Below are 22836 nucleotides of genomic sequence, written 5' to 3' on the forward strand. Positions count from 1 at the left end.
TTACTTATTATACTCCTATCTGTATACTCGTGCGGGAAAGAGGGACAAGGCTTTACCTTAGATTTACGCCAGTGACCACTCCGGCATTTTATTCGTTGATACATGAAAACTGCACCTGTATGTACAGGGAGGAAGTACTCGGTGATCGCTCTCATGTAGGCTGGAGCGCACCTAGTCCTGTATAACAGGAAGTGCGGGCGGATATGCGTTCCACCCGCAACTTCCGGCCGCCCCAGCATGGACACTTCCGCTCAGGCGCACATCGAGGACGCCCGAGCACAGGCGTCCATCGGCATATCCCGCTCCACTCACGCTCCTGCGTGTAACCAGACCGCTGGAGCGCAAGCTGGAGCCAGGACCCGGAAGCAAGGGCGGAGAAGAACCCACCCACAACTTTAGGCTACCGGACTCAGCCCAACCTCCCATACATACACCAGCCTAGTTACTGGGTGCAGCAAAGTGACAAAATAAACTATGCAAAAATAGGGGAAAAGGGGCGGCATTCAAAATAGATAGTGGAAAAATAGAAAAACAAAAGGTTGTAAAAAAAAAAAGAAAAAAAAAAAGGGTTTGTAGAAAACTTCCAAAGGTCACACCAGCTCTCCAGCGAGAAGCCACACGCCCTAATTAATATTGCTACAGTTTCTACTGAATCTTTTGTATGCTTTGATCTAAACCAGGGATATGCAATTAGCGGACCTCCAGCTGTTGCAGAACTACAAGTCCCATGAGGCATTGCAAGACACTGACAGCCACAAACATGATACCCAGAGGCAGAGGCATGATGGGACTTGTAGTTTTGCTACAGCCGGAGGTCCGCTAATTGCATATCCCTGATCTAAACCATTCCATTGCAGCTCTGGCTGTATGTTTAGGGTTGATGTCCTTCTGGAAGGTGAACCTCCGCCCAGTCTCAAGTCTATTGCAGACTCTAATGCCGCCTACACACGACCAGACTTTCTGGCAGACTAGGTCAGACGGTCTTCCCAACGGACTTTCGGCGGACTTCCGATGGACTTTCCGAATAAATGGACTTGGCCACATACAATCACATCAAAGTCCGATGGATTAGACCGCGATGAGGTACGACTAGAATAAGGAAGTTCATAGCCAGTACCCAATAGCTGCCCTCGCGTCGTTTTTTGCCGGTCGGACTAGCATACAGACGGATTTTTCGACCGGACTCGAGTCCGTCGGAAAAAATTTTGAAACATGTTCTAAAGTAAAGTCTGTCTGATTTTTCGACAGCAAAGGTCCGGTGAAGCCCACACACGATCGAATTGTCCACCGGATTCGTTCCGTCTGAACTTTGCTTTCGAAAAGTCTGGCAGTGTGTATGCGGCATAACAGGTTTTCTTCTAAGATTGCCCTGTATTTGGCTCCATCCATCTTACCATTAACACTGACCAGCTTCCCCGTCCCGGCTGAAGAAAAGCATCCCCAGATGATGCTGCCACCACCATGTTTGACGGTGGGGATGGTGTGTTCAGGGTGATGTGCAGTGTTAGTTTTCCGCCACACATAGTGTTTTGATTTTTGGCCAAAAAAGTTCAAATTTTGGTCTCATCTGACCAGAGCACCTTCTGTTTGCTGTGTCCTCCACATTGCTTCTCACAAACTGCAAATGGTACTCCTTACGGCTTTCTTTCAATAATGTCTTTCTTCTTGCCACTCTTCCATAAAGGGCAGATTTGTGGAGAACACGACTAATAGTTGTCCTGTGGACAGATTCTCCCACCTGAGCTGTGGATCTCTGCAGCTCCTCCAGAGTTACCATGGGCCTCTTGCGCCTGCTCTTCTCTGATGAATGTTCTCCTTGCCCGGCCTGTCAGTTTAGGTCACGGATATGCAATTAGTGGACCTCCAGCTGTTGCAGAACTACAATTCCCATGAGGCATAGCAAGACTCTTAGAGCCACAAGCATGACAGCCAGAGGCAGAGGCTTGATGGGACTTGTAGTTTAGCAACAGCTGGAGGTCCACTAATTGCATATCTCTGGTTAAGGTGGACGGCCATGTCTTGGTAGGTTTGCAGTTGTGCCATACTCTTTCCATTTTCCGATGATGGATTGAACAGAGCTCCATGAGATTTTCAAAGCTTGGGATATTTTTTTTATAACCTAACCCTGCTTTATACTTCTCCACAACTTTATCCCTGACCTGTCTGGTGTGTTCCTTGGCCTTCATGATTCTGTTTGCTCACTAATGCTCTCTAACAATCCTTTCAGGGCTTCACAGAGCAGCTGTATTTATACTGAGATTTACTAATTAGGTGACTTCTGAAAGCAATTGGTTCCACTAGATCTTAGTTAGGGGTATCAGAGAGAAGGGGGCCGAATACAAATGTACCCCACACACTTCTCACATATTTATTTGTAAAAAAAAATTGGAAAAACATTTATAATTTTCCTTCCACTTCACAATTTCGTGCCACTTTGTGTTATTCCATCACATAAAATCCCAATAAAACACATTTATGTTTTTGGTTAAAACACAACAAAATGTGGAAGATTTCAAGGGGTATGAATACTTTTTCAAGGCTCTGTATATTGTATGACTGTATGACTGTATGTTGTTGACTTAGTAACACTTAAGTAGTGAGTTTAAAGTGGAACTACACTGTATCTGAGCGCCACAAACCAAAAGCACTATTTAACTGCTTAACGACCGCCCACCGCAGATGTACTGCAGCAGGGCGGCCGCACTGCGCCAGACCACATACCTAGCACGTGATCCTCGTGCCATGGTAGAGAGCACACCGCGTGTCCCCACTGCCCCAGCTGTGCTGCGATTGACTGCAGCACCAACCAATCAGCAGCTGCTGATGCTCGACGATCAGCTGTGGACATTCCCGAAGAGAGCCCTGTGTAGGTAAGCAAACACATGGTTCTCTTCCGGCAGCAGCAATGTGCTGTTTTCTTTCTGCAATGCAGGAAGTAAAAAACAGCATATTACTTAGTAAAAACAGCACACATTTAACCCCTTGATCGCCCCTGATGTTAATCCCTGCCAGTGTCATTAGTACAGTGACAGTGCATATTTTTAGAACTGATCACTGTATTAGTGTAACTGGTTCCCAAAAAAGTGTCAGTTAATTGTTCGATTTGTCTGCCGCAATATCGTAGTCCTGCTAGAAGTCACTGATCGCCACCATTACTAGTAAAAAATAAATAAAAATTCCAGAAATATATCCAATAGTTTGTAGACGCTATAACTTTTGCGCAAACCAATCAATATATGCTTATTGGGATTTTTTTATGTAGAAGAATACATATAAATTGATGAATAAATTACATTTCTTAATTTTTTTTTGTTGGATATGCTTTATAGCAGAAAGAAATATTGTTTTTTTTTCTCCAAATTTTCACAGTTTTCTTGTTTATAGCGCAAAAAATAAAAACCACCAAGGTGATCAAATACCACCAAAAAAGAGCTCCATTTGTGGGGAAAAAAGGTCATCAATTTTGTTTGGGTACAGCATTGCATGACTGCACAATTGTCAGTTAAAATAACGCAGTGCCGTATCGCAAAAAAATGGCCATTAAGGGGGTAAAACCTTCCAGGGCTGAAGTGGTTAACCACTTCAGTATCAGCCCATATATATCCCTTCATTACTAGGTAATGTATCAGTTTTCAGTGATGTGATAGTTTGACTGACTATTACTCCATCATGCAGCACAGGACCCAAATAAATGGTACAGTGGAACGTTGGTTTACGAGTAACGCAGTTAACGAGCATTTTGAAAGACGAGCGACTTTGTTTTTAAAATCCTGACTCGGCTTGCGAGTGTTGTCTCGCAAAATGAGCAGGATTCAAGCCAATGGGGTGCGCAGTACCGCATTTTGCCAGAGGTGTGGGGGCGCCGGTGACACTCGGAATGGTTCGGAGCCGTTTGGAAATACTAGGAAATACTCAGAAACACTCGGAAATACTCAGTTCCCGACTTTTTTTGAGCCTTTCTGAGGGATTCCGAGTTAAGCCGAGCTGTGCCTGAGTATTTCTTGGCTCTCCCACTCCCCCCCCCACTTCTGGCCACATGCGGTATTGCATGCAATAGAAGTCAATGCGGAATGAATTATCTTTGTTTCCAATGACTTCTATGGGGAAACTCGCTTTGATATGCGAGTGCTTTTGGATTACAAGCATTCTCCTGGAATGGATTATGCTCGTAATCCAAGGTTCCACTGTATGTCATTTTTGGTGACAGCTTTATTTTAGTGGTTTTAATTTATTTGTCTATTTGATTTATCAAATCATTGGTATTTTCATCTTTTGCTATATAAGGTCCCTAAATGACCGTTCTCCTAAATAGGAAGTGCTGCTTTTCAGATCCTCAGAATGTTAGATGTCATTTCCAGTAAAAAGAAAAAAACTAAAACAAATATATATATATATATATATATATATATATATATATATATATATATATATATATACGGACAAAGATAAGTCACTTTTGCGCTTGTACAAATCTTCATTTGCCAGACTGGATAATCACATTAGCAGCCGTCTCCCATTTTACCGCTGATTATTATGTACAGAAAGTAAGGATGAGTTATACAAATAATGCAAATTCCTGTACTTCAGAAAATTCATATCCATAACTAGGGATGAGCTCGGTGTTCGATTCGAACATCGGCCGTTCGTCTATTCAGCGAATTCAGAACTTTGTGGACCATTCGCACCAAATTCGTGGGGCATGAACAGCCCACAATGCATTACGCCATCGCAATGCATTGCTGGCTCATGATTGACCCTGCATGCTTGGCCAATCACAGCGCCGGCAGCGAGGAGAGCCATAATTGGCCACAGGCAGGATGCCTGTGGCCAATTATAGCTCAGGGGGTTTAGTACACGCCCCACACTATATAAGGCTGCCAGCACGGCGGCCTTGTGTAGTGTGTTCCGGCGTGTAGGGAAAGAGCTAGATAGGCAGGGACAGTGTGTTCTTTTCTCAGGCATCTTAAAGTTAAAGTGGGTGTTGTGTGCCTCCAGCACAGTATACACCTGTATCTACACTTTATTGCTGGTGTTCTCTAATACAGGCATCTGCAGGAGGTAAAGTGGGTGTTGTGTGCCTCCAGCACAGCACAGTATACACCTGTATCTACCCTTTATTGCTGGTGTTCTCTAATACATCCATCTGCAGGAGTTAAAGTGGGTGTTGTGTGCCTCCAGCACAGTATACACCTGAAGACACCCCTTATCGCTGGTGTTGTCTGTTGCATATCTTGTATATTAGCCTTTAAAATGAGCACTTTTGATTTTGAACGTTCGAGTCCCATAGACTTTAATAGGGTTCTAAAGTTCGTACGAATTTTAGGTCCGTTCGAAGGTTCTGGTGCGAACCGAACCGGGGGGGGGGGGGGGGGGGGGGCGGGGGGGGGTGTAACGTACGAAAAAATAGAGAGAGATTTTTATTTTTTATTTTTTTGGCTTGCAACTGTACAGTTGCTTGGTGCTTTCATTTTTTATACATTATTGATTTCCTGAAGTAAAGGAATTTGGATTATTTGGATATCTCATATATATATATATATATATATATATATATATAGTACCGCGCAATTGTCAGTTAAAGCGACGCGGAAAAAGTGCTCTGGTCAGGAAGGGGGTTAAATCTTCTGGGGCTGAAGCGGATATAGTGTATATATATATATATATATATATATATATATATATATATATATATATATATATACATGAGAAAAAAGGTGTAGAAATAGGCCTGCACAGAACACCTACTCAGCGCCAGATCAAACCCACAAACAGGATAAAGCAGAAATGAACAGAGTCATCTTTAAAAATATCACAATATTTAAAAAGTAATCAGCAGCTGTTTAAAAAATAGAAAAATACCAAACAGTAGTACAAAAATAAAACAGTCAGGTCACTGCAATATTAAAATACTAAAACAGCGCTAATATCAAAATATGATATTAAATGAAATATCACACTGTGTGGTCTTCCTCACACATCAGAGTCTATCAGCAGTAGATGATAAAAAAGGACAGTTCAAAAAACTGAGGAATTTTTTTTGAGTGTAGAATCACAGTTTTCCAAACAGTGCACCTTTCACCATAAATAGTGAAGACAATCCACCTCGTGCCGCACACCCCCCAGGGGGTCAAACTCACCAGACTCCTCTAAATAAGTCATGTAACGCAAAACATGCAACCTGTAGAATTTTTTAAATGTCGCCTATGGAGGTTTTTAAGGGTAAAAGTTTGTCGCCATTCCACGATCGGGCGCAATTTTGAAGCGTGACATGTTTGGTATCAATTTACTCAGCATAACATTATATTTCACAATATAAAAAAGAATTGGGCTAACTTTACTATTGTCTTATTTTTTTTATTGAAAAACTTGAAAAAGTGTGCTTGTAAGACCGCTGCGTAAATACGGTGTGACAAAAAGTATTGCAACGACCGCCATTTTATTCTCTAGGGTGGTAGAAAAATTTTTTTATAATGTTTTGGGGTTCTAAGTAATTTTCTAGCAAAAAAAAATGGCTTTTAAAGTGGTTAAAGAAAAAATATGTATAATAAAAATGCCATAAATCTAGCCCCTATTTTGTAGACGCTATAACATTTCGCTAACCAATCAATATACTCTTATTGAGATTTTACCAAAAATATGTAGAAGAATACATATCGGCCTAAACTGAGGAAAAATAGATTTTTTGGGGATATTTAATATAGCAAAAAGTTAAAAATATTGCTTTTTTATCAAAATAGTTTTTTATCAAAATTATATCTTTTTTTGTTTATAGTGCAAGAAATAAAAAACGCAGAGATGATCAAATACCACCAAAGGGAAGTTCTATTTGTGGGAAAAAAGGGATGTCAATTTTGTTTAGGTGTAACGTCACAGGACCGCGCAATTGTCAGTTAAAACGATGCAGTGCAGAGTCACAAAAAGTACTCTGGTCAGGAAGGGGGTTAAACCTTCTGGGGCTGAAGCGGATATAGTGTGTGTATATATATATATATATATACAGTAGTACAAAAATAAAACTCATGCTATATCTCATCATATATATATATATACACACCAAACAGTAGTACAAAAATAAAACAGTCAGATCACTGCAATATTAAAATACTAAAACAGCGCTAAAATCAAAATATGATATTAACCACTTGCTTACTGGGCACTGAAACACCCTTCCTGACCAGACCAATTTTCAGCTTTCGGTGCTCTCACAATTTGAATGACAATTACTCAGTCATGCAACACTGTACTCAAATGAATTTTTGGTCCTTTTTTCCCCACAAATAGAGCTTTCTTTTGGTGGTATTTGATCACCTCTGGGGTTTCTATTTTTTGCGCTATAAATGAAAAAAGACCGAAAATTTTGAAAAAAACGCATATTTCTTTGTTTCTGTGACAAAATTATGCAAATTATTAATTTTTCTTCATAAATTTTGGCCACAATTTATACTGCTACATATCTTTGGTAAAAATAACCCAATATTAGTGGATATTATTTGGTCTTTGTGAAAGGTAGAGAGTCTACAAGCTGTGGTGCGAATCGCACAAAATTGATCACATCTGATGTACTGGTGGCCAATCTCACTTCTTGTGACCCAAACAAGTCAGGAAAGTACAAATACCCCCCAAATGACCCCTTTTTGGAAAGTAGACATTCCAAGGTATTTAGTAAGAGGCATGGTGAGCTTTTTGATGTTGTTATTTTTTTCCCACAATTCTTTGACACGTGGCACTGATGACAGATGGCACTAATATGTGGCACTGATGACAGATGGCACTTATATGTGGCACTGTTGACACGTGGCAGATGGGGGCCATCTTCCCCTCACTCGTCTCCATGCACAGCACTGAGAAGGATCCGATTGCCTCTGCCGCTGCCAACAGCTCCGGTAAGCGGCACCAGATCACGGCGGGGGGGCCTCTCCACAACTTTTATCTTGTACTGGACCGCCAGCCGAACACTGGGATACCGGGGTTATCACAGCTAGCTGCTGCCATAACAACGGTATTCCCAAAGTAGGGACGTACATCGGTGTACAGTGGTCCGGAAGTGGTTAATCATACTTCACGGGACACAGAGCCATAGTAATTACTATGTGGGTTATCGTCCACCTTCAGGTGCTGGACACTGGCACACCCTAAACGTGCCAGTTGTAAAAGTTGCCTTCCTATATAACCCCTTCCACTACGAGGTGTATCTCAGTTTTTTCGCCAGTGTCTAAGGTGTTGGCCACGAGTGAAAATGTGTTGTGCTGAGCTACACTGGAGCAATCCTTGCTGGGGCCAGCTATGCAGCCGGATCCATTCAAAGTGTCTTTTAGACCTAATTAAATGGTACCCGGGCCTCGTATCTGAAGAAATTAGGTTTTGCCTGTAATGCATCTCTTTTAGAGAGCTGGTCCCGGGATCCAGTACTTTTGGTATTAAGGCCATAAAGATTTACTGGCGGGGTGCTTTTTACAGGTCCAGGATTGTGGGTTCCCCGAGGGTCCCCGGTTCCTGAAGGTTTGTTAAACGAAACCCACCGTGAAGGGTGAAGATTGGGTCTGTTGGTTTTACCACAGTGGAGTTTTTCTAAGGAATTTTCTAAATTTTCTTATGAAATGTCTCCTTTAAAGCGGTAGTAAACCCGCAGATGTTTTTTTTTTTTTTTTTACTACCTGCAAAGCAAAAGGCATAATGAGCTAGTATGCACCGCATACTAGCTCATTATGAAATACTTACCTTAGAACGAGGCCCCGACATCTGGCCCGATCCACGCCGAGGGAGCTGACATGCTCCCTCTGCGTTTCTTCCGGGTATCGCGGCTCCGGCGCTGTGAGTGGCCGGAGCCACGATAACGTCACTCCTGAGCATGCGCGCGGGAGATTTCATCCCGGCCAGTCGGCCACTGCCGAATTTTCCGCCGAGAATCCCCTTGTGCGCATGCGCCGCTGCAGTCAGCGGCGCTTACCGAGGGGAATATCTCCTAAACCGTACAGGTTTAGGAGATATTTTTTTTTACCTACAGGTAAGCCTTATTATAGGCTTTCCTGTAGGTAAAAGTAAAAAAAAAGAGTATACAACCACTTTAAAGTAAATGTTGTCATGCCTAAGTGTCGCCACTTGGGGCTGTATGGAGCACGTACCGTCTCATGCTTTGCTCAGAGATCACGCTGTGTCACAGAAGCAGCAGACTTTTTTCCTCCAGCTAGCAGGCAGACCTCCCATTAGTTTGGGGGGTTTTGCTTCCTCCAGACACCCCCACCTGAGCTGAACTCCTCCCCCCTTCAAGAGGCTGAGTAAAGGGAAAACTAAAAACGATTGGCAATGCCGTTTTCTTTCACCGCCCCTACACAGTGGTGATTACAGGTCTCCTCCACGCCATCCCTCCCTCACTCAGCCGATCCCATCGGATCTGAGGCCTGTGCTTGCAAACTCTTTTTTTTAAAAAGAAAGGAGGGTGGGCGCAATGCAAGATGGCGCAGGCAGGGCTTAGCATGGCGTTGCTATCCTCCAATGTGGGAGAGTGTTTAAAAAAAAAAAAAAAACTCCATTTATGCTGGCTGCAAAATTGTTGGAAAGACATAAGAGCAAAGAAGAGCATGAAAGAGGTTTTGGTGATACAAGCATTTCCTATTTGACACATTTACTATTTGCATCAGGTTGAGCATTAATAGCAGTGGCAGTAGCTGGACTATTGCTCAAGCAGTGGATGCGATTTCTTCTAGTAGTACCTCTGCTTTGTGCATTGGGCTATGGTCAGAAGGGGGTGTTAAAACACCCCCTTCTGGAAAGCCTACTCATCTCTACAAATGGCATCCTCCCCTGAAAGGGGGTGGCTGGTCAGAGTGAGCATCAGGGCCATGAAATGTCTGCAACTGTTTTTAACACTGCAGCCCTTGTTTATTTTATGATATTAAAAAAAAAAGAAGTTTGGCGGCTTTAATCGCATCCCAGTGGGGGTTAAAATGTGTCAGGTTCTCTTCCATTACCCAGGATCCTCAAACTGAGGAACTAGGGACAGGAGAGGACAAATTTCCTCAGGGAACTGTGCTGAGGCTGATGACTCCTCTTCTGAGGTGTCAAATGCAGGAGAATCAGCTGTTTCAATCTGCAAATTTGAATGGTCGCTCCATATTTATGTACCCTTAACTGTGTTTGGGTTCGCTAAAGCCTTTTCGAGCTGTGCATGCCTTTTCCTGTTCATTCATTGTTGGAAAAGCTTTTTTGTATCCGAGAGGATCACCCAGATAAGTTTTCACACTTTATCCTATGGTGGAGGAAATTCACTAAGTAGAGTATACTAGAAATTAACGCTGCTATATCCTTTGTGAATAAGTTTGACTTGTCCAGCAGACAATGCTCAAATGCTTAGGGATCCAACGGATAAAAAGTTGGAATTCCTATTGAAAAAAAAACAACAAAACACTTTTTTTCTCTGGCAGATTGAGTGTCGCAGCCTGCTCTGACAGTAATTGCTTAATCATTGAGAGACCAGTTTAAACAGGTGTTCAAGGTTATCCTGCTCAGAAGGCCCAGGAGGCAGCTTTATGTTTGCAATAGTTGCTGTGAGAGATTCTATCCTTCAGGCCTTGCGCCCTTCGCTAAGCGCCTTGTAAGAAGCTCCTGGCTAGTCTTCCTTTTTTGCGGGGAAACAGCTATTTGGGGATGTTTTGTATAAAACAGCCAAAGAAATTCTAGTGGAAAGCACCCCTTTTGCCATTTAAGAAAAGGAGTAAATGTATTTTCATTTTCAAGTGTCATGGTCAGGCCCGGACTGGGACAAAAAACAGGCCCGGGCAATTTAGACTGAGCAGCCAATTTTCCAGCAACCGCCCGTTCGCGAGGGCGGTTGGTGACGGGATAATCACGGAGTCGGTCCTCCGCACTCTAATGTGGCATTGTGATATAAAGGGGACAGCACTGTAAAGGAAACTGTAATGATTACAGTCCCCCTTTTCAGTGCAGTTCCCTTTTCATCACAGTGCCCCTACCAATCACAGCGCCCCATCACAGTGCCCCTACCAATCACAGCGCCCCACCACAGTGCCCCTACCAATCACAGCCCTCCATCACAGTGCCCCTACCAATCACAGACCCCCATCACAGTGCCCATACCAATCACAGACCCCCATCACAGTGTCCCTTGCAGGCATGCCCCCCTCTCTGCCTCCCCTGCGCAGTCCTACCTTTGGCAGGGCAGAGGCAGGATTCAGCCTGTGTGTCCTCTACAGGCTCTCCCACCCCTCCAATGATGTCATCCTATCAGCAAAGTAGGGCACGGGAGGAGCTGTAGATCTGGATCTTATTAACAAACGGGTGATTATCCACTTGTTGATGTGAAAATAATTCCGCTCTCTGTGCAGATCTCCAGCGGGAGAGCCAGTAGAGGACACACAGGCATGGCCGCATAGTATCCCCCTCTCTCAAGCACTCTGTATATCAGATCTATGTCAGTAGATCACTCTCTCAAATAATGATGGGGTTGGCTTTAAATGCTGTGATCATCTTTTTTCATCTATAATATTTTAGGTTCTCATATTTTTATTTTTTCCCCTCTTTCTGGGTTTTTATTCTTCGTGTTCTTTCATTTTTATCCTTTATTTATTATTATTATTATTTCTTTTTTTTTTCCTTTTCTTTTTATTATTATGTATATATATTTTTTATTTTTTTATAATTTTTATTTTATTTTTATATTTATTAATATTTTTATTTTTTCACACTTTTATTTTTTTCTTACTTAGGTAATTTTCTTTACTTTTTTTTTAAAGTTAATTTTCCAACATTTTTCTCAGTTTCACCTTATCCTCTTAATTTGTCTATTTTTCCCACAAATTTTTTCCTTTTTTACTATTCTCATTTCTCTATCTTTATTCTTTTTTATTTTTCACTCATGTTTTTCTCTTATTTTCCTCTCCTTTGTCTCTTTTTTTTTCTCTCTTTTTCTTTATATATCCCCCCTTTTTTTCTATCAGTTCTTCTTCCCACCTTCCCCTCTTCTTCCCCCTTTCTTATCTCCTTTTTGCCGCCATTTATGTTTATCTATTTACACTTTCCTCCTGTGTCCTCTATTACTCCCCGGACTGCCTTCTCATTTACCTGTTTTCCTTCCTTGTGTCTCCCTTCCTTGTATACACTCTGAATTGGCTTGACATCTCACGTTTACGTCCATTCAAAGTGAAGAAGAAAGTAATCTGCCTGGTGTCATCCGGTTTCATTTCATCATCGGCACCAGCCCTGGCAGCGTCCCGTTGCCTAGCAATCGTCGGCCACAGCGCGCATGCGCGTATAGTGATCACTGTTTTAATTGGATCTGACTTGGTGCCTAGCAACCACGGATCCCTGTTCAGTGTACAGATCTCCGGCTCCTCCAGCCCCTGTTCTGCTGATAGATGACATCGTTGGTAGGGGAGGAGAGCCTGGAGAGGGGACACAGGCACAGCCGCACAGCGGGAGGTGAGCGGGGACCGCGGCCTGTGTTAACCCTCTCCAGGCCGCGGTCACGGCTTACCTCCCGCTGTGCAGCCCGGCCATCATCAGGCATCAGATCACGGCCCTGAGGTTGAGCCCTGCGGCCTCGGCCCACCGGGCAAATGCCCGGTATGCCCTATGGCCAGTCCGGGCCTGGTCATGGTTATGCAATAGAGTTTGTCTGTCAGCTTACCTCTCACCATGTGTTCATCTCTAGAGACCAGCCACTCTCACCTGACTGCTTTTATAATCTCTCCTCTAAGCATGGCTCCACCCCAGCTCCTATCAGAGAACTCTATATTAACCTGTGGACTGCAGGCCAGCCGTGCTGATCAACATTGTGTGTTTGGATTCCTGCTTGCTGTGTGCTCTTCTTTGTTTCTGTTATCGACCTTGGCGTGTTTTCAACTATTCCTGTCTGCTCATGACCCTGACCGTTTGGCGTGTCCCCAACTATACCTGTTTGCCTGTGACCCTGTAACTTTGGCTTGTACTCCGTTGTCCTTGTCTGCTTGTGGCCCCCCGACCTTGGCTTATTCCCTTACTATCCCTATCCTCCTGTTGCCTACTGTGGGCATCAGCTAGGGGACCCTGGGGGTCGCGAATTGGAGCCAGTTGCAGCACAGTCCATCCTTACCATTAGAGGCTCTGGTGAACACCTGCTGGCTCTTAGACTCCACACCCTAAGGAATCTTACACTCTAACCCTGGTGGGATCAGTGTTGGTGTTCCTTTACCACCCAGACTCCCATCCGCAGCAGTCAGCCGTAGGGTCCACTACCTTGCGGTGCACTCCTGACCCCAATGATGTGCATCTGTCACCTGGCCTCAAGTGGCCTAAAGCTCCTTCTCCTGTGCAGTCATGGTGGCTTCAACTGTCAGGTTCAATCGAATAGGGGGAATTCTTCTGTAGTTCTCAAGGATCTGGCAGGAAGAGTGTTGAGACGAATGGGGAGCTTCGTCAATAGCTCCAGGGTACAAACTGAAGTTCCAAGAGTTCCCGTCTCCTCATTTTCTCAGATCAAACATTTCTAAGGATCCAGAGAAAAAATAAAAAAGCGATCATGTACGAACAGAGGTTGAGGTTTGATTCAAACCTCTTTTTTCACTGTGCCAAATCCAAATCAGTTATCTCCATCCTACAAGGAGGAGAACTGCTGGTGTCAATTGACATCAAAGATGCATATCTCCAAATGCCTACTTCCTCGCTCACTAGTAATACCTACTTTCAAGGTGGAAAATCTTCATTTTCAGTGTGTAGCTCTGCTTTCCGGTCCAGCTACTGCACCTTGACTGTTTACAAAGGTTCTGGCTCCTCTTCTAGCCAGATTAAGGGCCCAAGGTATAACGATTATGGTTTACCTAGTAGATCTGTTCTTGATAGACCGGTCAGTAGCCCACTTAGACCAAAGTATGGTCACCATATTCAACTACCTGGAATATCTAGGTTGGATTCTCAACCTAGGAGAAATCTTCTTTAAAACCATGAAGAAGATTAAAATACTTGTGTCCGATCATAGGTACACCCACAAAAGGGTATTCTTACCCCAAGCAAAGATCAGAGCCATAAAAGGAACTGATTTAGGTGGTAAAAGCAAGAAGAATTTCTTCTATTCAACTGCTGCAAAGATTGCTGCAAAACAGTATCCTATTGGCTTGGAACAAAAGGTTCAAGCTCTACATTCCCAATGTGTCTGACTCCAAAGCCTACGGTCACATCACCCTGATAGCGCCTGGTCTTGTCTGGTATTGGAGGCTAAGCAGGGTTGGGCTTGTTTAGTCCCCAGATGAAACACCACCTGCAAATACCAGGTGCTGTAGGCTGGGTGCGCTGGAGCCTCAGTTTATGGCTAATATACAAAAATCTACTAAGGAGAAAATCCTTCCTTCAGTTACCTGGGATGTGATAACAACATATGCAAACCTTTTTTGTTTAGGTTGGGGAACAGTCCTGGATTAGGCAACTGTCCAAGAGAAGTGGCTCATATAAGAAATGGCCTTTCACATTAACATTTTAGAAATTCAGGCAGAGCTCTTGGTCCTGAGAGCCTGAATGTTTCGTTTACGGTATCGTCCTGCCAGGATTCAATCCGACAATGCCAAAACTAGTTTGCTGCTGACTGTACTCACTGTGAAGACTTGAAAATAAATATGCTTGATGTTATGGAGTTTCCGGCTGCTTCTTTTACCCGATGATCGTTTGTCTATTGGTGTGTGGGAGTACACTTCAGCTTGGACACCCTGACTGCAAACTTCCAAAGTAAGACTTTGTTTCCCACTGTTCTGAGCCATACAATTTCTGATCAAATGCCACAGCAATGGCCTATATTAATCACCAAGGGGACACAAAAAATTGGAAATATCTTTTGCCCTTGCCGCACGCTGTGTACCACGGATCCTTAGCGATGCATATGATTATTGCGGCAAAGCAATGCATCCCCATCCATTGGGCCAACCCCCGAACTCCCTCACTTAAAGAATGGCTTATCAGAATAGATAAAACAGCGGAAATGGAAGAATTGATTCACATCTCCAGAGACACGTCTTCGAAATTCAGCAAGAAATGGGCATGCTGGAAGCATTTCCAGACCACCCCCACCTACTCTGAGATATATAAGAAGTGACCTGCACAAACAAAGTGATAGGGACAAAACTGGTAGGAAAATATTTAGATCCAGCTGCAATCCTGCGCAGGGAGCTGGGGAGGGACGGGGTGCAAGAGAAACCCCCCGAGAGGGAGAGAGCAAGAGAGCAGGAGGGCCAAAGAGAACGCCACCAACCTCCCCGTCCCACGCTACATTTACCTGACGATTTGCATCACCCCCCCTTTTTTTTCTTTGCTCTCTCACTTCTTCCCCTCTTCCCCTACTCCGACCCCCACCATCGACCCCCATCTGTGACCCCGCTCTAGCAACCCAAAATGCAAGCAAGTGCATACTAAAGTACAGAACCACCCCCATTACCCCTAACTGACATCTCTCAAGATATCTCCCCAAGCTGGAACAGCAGACCCCCCCTCGTAGACAAATCCATATCACAGAGACCTACCCTACAACCTGCCAAATAGAACCCACAACCGCCCTTGGGCTGCTAACGGGAAAAAGGTGACAGGGTCGAATTAGAGCCCAGGACCCCTTCAACGCTGCAAAATACCTCAAAGCAGGTTGTATTTTTGTAATTTTGTTAGAATCTACTCATCCCTTGAGAGGAAAAAGATCCAAGACGAAAAGGATGTTGTTTGATTAATTATGCGCTTCAATACTTTCTTGTAATGACGAATGTTCAAGAGTTACCTTTGTATATTCTGTTTATTCTGTTGGAGATTTCTGTACACTTGTGCATTTTCCTCAATAAAATTTGTTCTTAAAGCGGTTCTTCACCCTAAAGGGGAAGTTCCGCTAATCTGATCCCTCCCCCCCCCTCCGGTGCCACAATCGGCACCTTTCAGGGGGGAGGGGGGTGCAGTTACCTGGATAATCCAGATATCTGCACCCACTTCCGGGCAGACCGCTGCAGACCCCCCCCCCCCCCCCTGTTGTGTTCTGGGAAACACACAGTTCCCAGGACACAGTGGGGGACCAGGAGAGACGCGCAGAGGATGGCGGCGGGGGCAGCAGCGAGACGAGCAATCGCTCGTCATCTGCCGCCGACATCGCTGGACCCTGGGACAGGTAAGTGTGATTTTATTAAAAGTCAGCAGCTGCAATATTAGTAGCTGCTGGCTTTTAATATTTTTTCTTTTAGGTGCAGAACCGCTTTAAAGAAAAAAAAAAAATTGGAAAATGAATCCCAATTTCTAAAAATGGGAAAATGAATTTGAATATGAGTTTGAAATGGAAACATATTGCAATATATACAGTAGGGTATACATGTGAATTAAGATGATAATAAGAATAGAAAATAATAGAACAGGGGAAATAGAGTAGATAGAATAAGAATATATTATAGAATATATATTAGAATAAAATAGAATAGAATGAATATAGCCATCTTCTGAAATTCTAATTGATTCGAAAATAACGAATATACGAACCGAATCCGAATTATCGAAAATAATTCTGAAAATGAATCATTCTATAGTGATGAATATGAAAAAAACCGAAAGTAATAACGAACGAATCCAAAACGAAACAAAACACATTTTTCCATCCTGAACATCTCTAGTCTTTAATTTGTGAATAGGTGGAAGTGGAGTGGAGTGGATTGGAGTGGATTGGAGTAGGATGGGAAAGGGGGAATTTACCAATTGATGGGCTTTAACCCATTTTAGCTTTTACACTACAGTATCCTTTTTTAACCCTCTCTATCACATTTTCTTTTATGCAGATGATACCATCACAGACCTGCATGTGAACATATCTGTTGGAGCATCTTACCCCGAAGTGACGGCTCCAAATTTAATATCAGCCTTCATCTTGATCCTCACATCTCTATTTGGACTTATTATGAATTCCCTTTACATCTGGGTGCTCAGGTTCAGGATGGTGCAGAGTGTCAACACCACTTGGTTCCTCCACCTCATCATCACCAATCTTATTTTTACCTTGGACATGCCCATTATAGCAGCCTATGTTCTGAGAAATCCTAACTGGACCTTAGGATCGTTCATGTGTAAGATGAACAATGCCTTGGTAGAAATGTGTGCACATGCAGCAGTCTTCTTTCTCATGGCCATAAGCATTGATCGTTTTCTCTCGGTGTTTTACCCAGTCTGGCACAGAAAACATGTAACACCATACCACGCTTATATGGTTTGCTTGGCACTGTGGGGGTTGGCTGTCCTATGCAGCTCTCCATATTTTATACTTTGTAATGTAGAACAAGACCAGAACATCACGTTATGCTGTGCGGAGTTCACCATCTCTAGGGATGAAGGTCAACTAGAGAAGCTTAAACTATCAACCCAGTGGGTTCTGTACTTCTTCCACCTATCGATGAGTTTTCTCCTTCCATTCTCTGTTATGGTACTTTGCTATTTCCGCATAGCCTTCAAACTTAAACTGGAGCAGAAGCCCAAGTCTAACAAGCCGTATAAGTTGATAAGCATTGTCATAGCCTCGTTCTTCATCTGCTGGATGCCCTATCATATACGGAATGGAATGATTCTGGAGAAAGGAAGATTCCGAGAGCAAATCCTACAGACTTTGCTCATGCTCACAACATGTTTTACCTGTATTAACTGTTGTCTCACACCAATGCTTTACTTATTCATTGTCGACAGCTTCAGCAAGGAATTCAAGAAATCTACACAGAGTTGCATTTGCTTAGTGAAATAGTGTCCTCCCTGCTTCCTTCTTTATTGCTCCCTTCCAGTTATTCTGGAAACCTTGCTCTAACTTTACGGAGAAATGTTCAATTGGACTTAAAGACAATCAACAAAATACACAGTTTAAATACCTGGCTAATCCTAAACAGGAACTTTACCCCCCCCCCCCCCCCATTAATTTATTTTTCCCCTGCTTACCTGATACTGGATTGTCCTCAATTCCCATACTCAACCACCTAGCAGATGCAGAATTATCCTGCTGAGATCCTCTACTCTGCAGCTGCTGCTCAGGTCCTGCGACGCCATGTTTCACTGTGACGTCATTGGGAGACTGCTGGCTCTTCCAGGTTCAGGCGTAGCATCCCGATGACAACCCACCCCCTCCTCCTTTAGGCCTGCTTCACATCTATGCAGGTGGTTCCCGCTGTGGCTCCACACCTCTACCCGCAGCAGCAACCACCTGCACAGAAAAAATGCACTGGATGCGTGTGGGTGCCACTAATCCTAATTCATGCCGCTCGTACTGGTAAGCACACACGCACTGGGAACTGCATTGAACTTGCAGTTCCCGTGTGGGCTGCGATTCCAGAAATGGTGCAGGAACCTTTTTTCCTGTGATTTTGGAGGCACGGCAGCCTGAATGAAGGGGCTGCCGTGCCTGCGCAAAACATGGCTCGCAGAGCTGCATAAATGTGAACCGGGCCTTAGTGAATGAAATGACATGCAATGCTCCCAAACTTCCTGGCATATGCTTGTCACATTTCCCAGGAGACACCGGGAGCACTGATTTGTCTAGGTAATCAGAAAGGATGGGGGGCAGGCTTAAAACCGATTTAAAGAATATGTAAACCCAACATTTCAGATTCCTGATATGTGCCTGTTGTACGATGTACTTGCATGAAAAGTATCCTGTTCTCTTTGTATTGCTTCCTTTGTGTGAAATCCCTGGTGTTCATGCTAGTTTCTCTGCTTTCCTATTAACTGGCCCCACTAGGCATGAGAAACCAGCATGCAGTTCTATTTCTGTCCTGAGAACTCAGCCTGATTACCGTATATACTCGAGTATAAGCCGAGATTTTCAGCCTCTTTTTTGAGGCTGAAAGTGCCCCCTCGGCTTATACTCCAGTCGCCGCTGTCTGACTGCTCGATCAGCGTATCGAGCAGACAGACGGCGGACATTAATTTTCAAAAGCCGCGCCTCCTTCTCCGCCTCCGCCTGTGATAGGCGGAACACTGAATTTCCCAGCAGTCAGTGTTCCGCCTATCACGGACATCCGCTCATTCTCATACTACGGACGAGTATGAGAGGATGTCTGTGATAGGCGGAACACAGGCTGCTGGGAAATTGAGTGTTCCGCCTATCACAGGCGGAGGCGGAATTTTGAATTGTAGAATGGCCGCCGAGAAGAGCGGCGATCCATCGGCACGGGACGGAGGAGGCACGGCACGGCACGGGACGGAGGAGACACGGGACGGAGGAGGCACGGCACGGGGGAGGCACGGCACGGGACGGAGGAGGCACGGCACGGGACGGAGGAGGCTCGGGACGACGGCGGCTCGGGACGGAGGCTTGGGACACAGGTAGGCTGGACACACACACAAGGCTGCACGGACACACACACACACACACACACACACACACACACACACACACACACACACACACACACACACACACACACACACACACAGGGATGGATGGATGGATGGATGGATACACACACACACACACACACACAGGGATGGATGGATGGATGGATACACACACACACACACACACACACACACAGGGATGGATGGATGGATGGATGGATACACACACACACACACACACACACACACACACAGGGATGGATGGATGGATGGATACACACACAGGGATGGATGGATGGATGGACACACACACAGGGATGGATGGACGGACACACACACAGGGATGGACGGACACACAGGGATGGACAGCCATGTCTCACCCTCGGCTTATACACGAGTCAATAAGTTTTCCAGTTTTTTGGGGGTAAATTGGGGGCCTCGGCTTATACTCGGGTCGGCCTATACTCGAGTATATACGGTAGTTTCCAATGCTCAGAGTTGTGCTGACACTCAATCCCCATTTACAGGAAAGCTTGGTGTACTGCAGTTTCTCCACCTTCAGCTCTTTGAGCTCCTTTTGCAGGTGAGAACAGAGGGTATGCAATCACTTATAAAAAGGGGACAAATAAGTATTTCTAAGGTTTTATATATATATATATATATATATATATATATATATATATAGCAAGGTCTCCTTCAGTCTAATGAGAACCTCCAGGGCCAGAGATAGCTGGCATCCTTTTGTATATGGTGGGTGTAATGCAAGTTAGATTCATTGGGTGCCATACACTTCTTAAATGCAAACAGATTTTTGGAATAGAGGGTTAGAGCCAGGACACCCTTAGGAAGTTGCAATGTTAATTGGCAGACTCAGAGACTTCTACAGGAGGACAGCCATGTAGGGAAAGGCACCCAGCAAGACACCACATCTGCGTGTGTAGGAATGCTGCCTCCTACAGTCTTTAAAGAGGAAGTAAACACTGATGGGTTTACTTCTTCTTTGTCTCCCTGCAAAGGTAAAGCATAATGGTCTACTATGCATCGCATAGTAGCCCATTATGTGTCACTTACCTGACACAGGAGCCAGCGATGTCACCGCTGTCCCCTGTAGTAGGGAGCGTTCATCTTCTTCCAGGTATCGCTGCTCTTGCCACTCACAGCGCCGGAGCAGTGATGACGTCATTCCCGAGCATGTGCACGGGAGCCGCCACTAACGGCATAGTGCGCCTGCTCACCGCTAGTGCGCCTGCTCACCACTGTCTACCGCGCATGCGCCATAGACATCGGTGCCTGTCTTTTAGTTAATATCTCCTAAACCATATAGGTTTAGGAGATATTTCTTGGTCAAAGTGGTTTGTAAGGGTTTACAACCACTTTAACTGTTTCTAACGCAAAGCGTAACAGTTCCTTCACTTCCACTACAAACACTTCTTGTAGTTCTACAGCCCACTGAGCTCCCAGTCTCTCTCACTAAACTAGATGATTCACTGCCACTGAATCCCTTGAGCTCCTCCAATCTTCACCATGGTATCTTCTTCAAGCGTCACTGCTGGGTCCCTAGCTTGGCACTCCAGATACTTATTAAGCTTCACCCCACTGCTCTGCTCGGTCCCTGGCTTGACATACAAGGCTGTTCTGCAAACGTCACCTCCGCTGGCTGGTTGACACCTGCTGAAGTTTCCCGATTCTTCACCATCCCCGGTTGGTGAGAATTCTGCTCCGGTACTTGGTTCAGCTGCTCACTGTGGTCCCTGGTAATAAGGTGGTGGGTCCCTTAGACCCCTTTCACACTGAGGCGTTTTTCAGGCGTTTTTCAGGAGCTTTAGTGTTAAAACAAGGGCCTGTAAAGCGCTTGAAAGAATCCTCATCTGCAGTCCCAATGTGAAAGCCCAAGTGCTTTAAGAGCCCTTTCACAATGTCAGCGCCCAAAAAACGCTCGTAAAGCGCCGCTTAAACTAGCGTTATTGGGGTGCTTTTAACCCCTGCTAGTGGCCAAATAAAGGGTTAAAAGCGCCCACAAAACGCTGCTGCCAATAGCGCTTTTCAGGCGCTTTTCAGGTGTTTTACAGGAGCTTCCCATTGATTTCAATGGGAAGGGGCGCTTTAGGAGCGTTGTATTCACCGCTCCAAAAGCGCTGCAAAAAAGAAGCTGCTTGCAGGACATTTTTTGATGCCCTGCCAGCGCAGCGCCTCAGTGTGAAAGCAGTCGGGCTTTTACATTGGGATTGCAGTCGCGGCTTCTTTCAGGCGTTTTACAGGCGCTTTTTTTTAAAGCTAAAGCACCTGAAAAACTTCCCAGTGTGAAAGGGATCTCAGTGTGAAAGCACTCGGGCTTTTACATTGGGATTGCAGTTGCAGCTTCTTTCCAGCGCTTTACATGCGCTTTTTTTAACGCTAAAGCGCCTGAAAAACGCCCAAAAACGCCCTCGTGTGAAAGGGGTCTTAGTGGCAACAGCTTCACCTCTACCATCGTCATTATACTGTGGCAGGTCGGCATGGTCCCGTGAACCGTCGTAGCCATACGTTGGCTCGCGGGATCGGTATAGTAGGCGCGCTCGCGCATCTGCTGCACAGTGGGGGTGATGATGCTCGTGGCCGATGGTCGTGATGACCGCCGGCCAGGAGCGATCCCGAACACGAGGGACAGAAGTGTATGTGTGTGTAAACACATAAATCCGTGTTCTGTTCTGAGAGCAGTGACAGATCGTTTGTTCCCATTAGCTAGGAACCACGATCCGTCACTTCCTCTAGTCAGTCCCATCCCACTTCAGTTAGAATCACCTCCCAGGGAGCACAGTTAACCCCCTTGATCGCCCCCTAGTATTAACCCCTTCACTGCCAGTGATATTCTTACAATAATCAATGCATTTTTATAGCACAGATCGTTGTATAAATGACAATGGTCCCAAAAATGTGTCAAAATTGTCCGATGTGTCCGCTATAATGTCGCAGTTATGATAAATACCGCAGATCACCGCCATTGCTAGTAAAAAAAAAAATTATAAAAACGCTATAAATCTATCCCTTATTTTGTAGCTATAACTTTTGCACAAACCAATCGATATACGTTTATTGTGATTTTTTTTTATACCAAATTATGTAGAAGAATACATATCAGCCTAAACTGAGAATTAAACAAAAACAAATGGGGATATTTTTTATAGTAAAAAGTATAAAATATTGTTTTTTTCAAAATTGTCGCTTTTTTTTGTTTATAGTGCAAAAAATAAAAAAAGCAAAAAATAAAATACCACCAAAAGACAGCTCTATTTGTGGGAAAAAAAGGGCACCAATTTTGTTTGTGTATAGCGTTGCACGACCGCGCAATTGTCAGTTAAAGCGACGCTGTGCGAATCGCAAAAAATGGCCTGGGCATTCAGCAGCCAAATCGTCCGGGGCTGAAGTGGTTAAGTGGCGATTGCGTGATCATGCAATGCTGTACCCAAACAAAACATTTTATTTTTTTACACAAATAGGGTTTTCTTTTGGTGGTATTTGATCACCACTGAGTTTTTTAATATTATTTTT

General features: G+C 44.4%; 1 protein-coding gene across 1 annotated transcript; it reads left to right on the top strand.

Annotated features, from left to right (window-relative positions):
* Positions 1-237: 237 nt before the first annotated feature.
* LOC143932940 (putative G-protein coupled receptor 33) lies at positions 238-19006 on the top strand. The gene is made up of 2 exons (XM_077455874.1): positions 238-322; positions 16776-19006. Exons 1-2 carry the CDS (start codon positions 238-240, stop codon positions 17723-17725), a joined length of 1035 nt encoding a protein of 344 aa, XP_077312000.1. The 3' UTR covers positions 17726-19006.
* Positions 19007-22836: the final 3830 nt, after the last annotated feature.

Source organism: Lithobates pipiens, unplaced genomic scaffold (genome assembly GCF_037356315.1).
Source record: "Lithobates pipiens isolate NorthernLeopardFrog02 unplaced genomic scaffold, aLitPip1_a1.2 Scaffold_27, whole genome shotgun sequence".
Taxonomy (NCBI): Eukaryota; Metazoa; Chordata; class Amphibia; order Anura; family Ranidae; genus Lithobates; species Lithobates pipiens.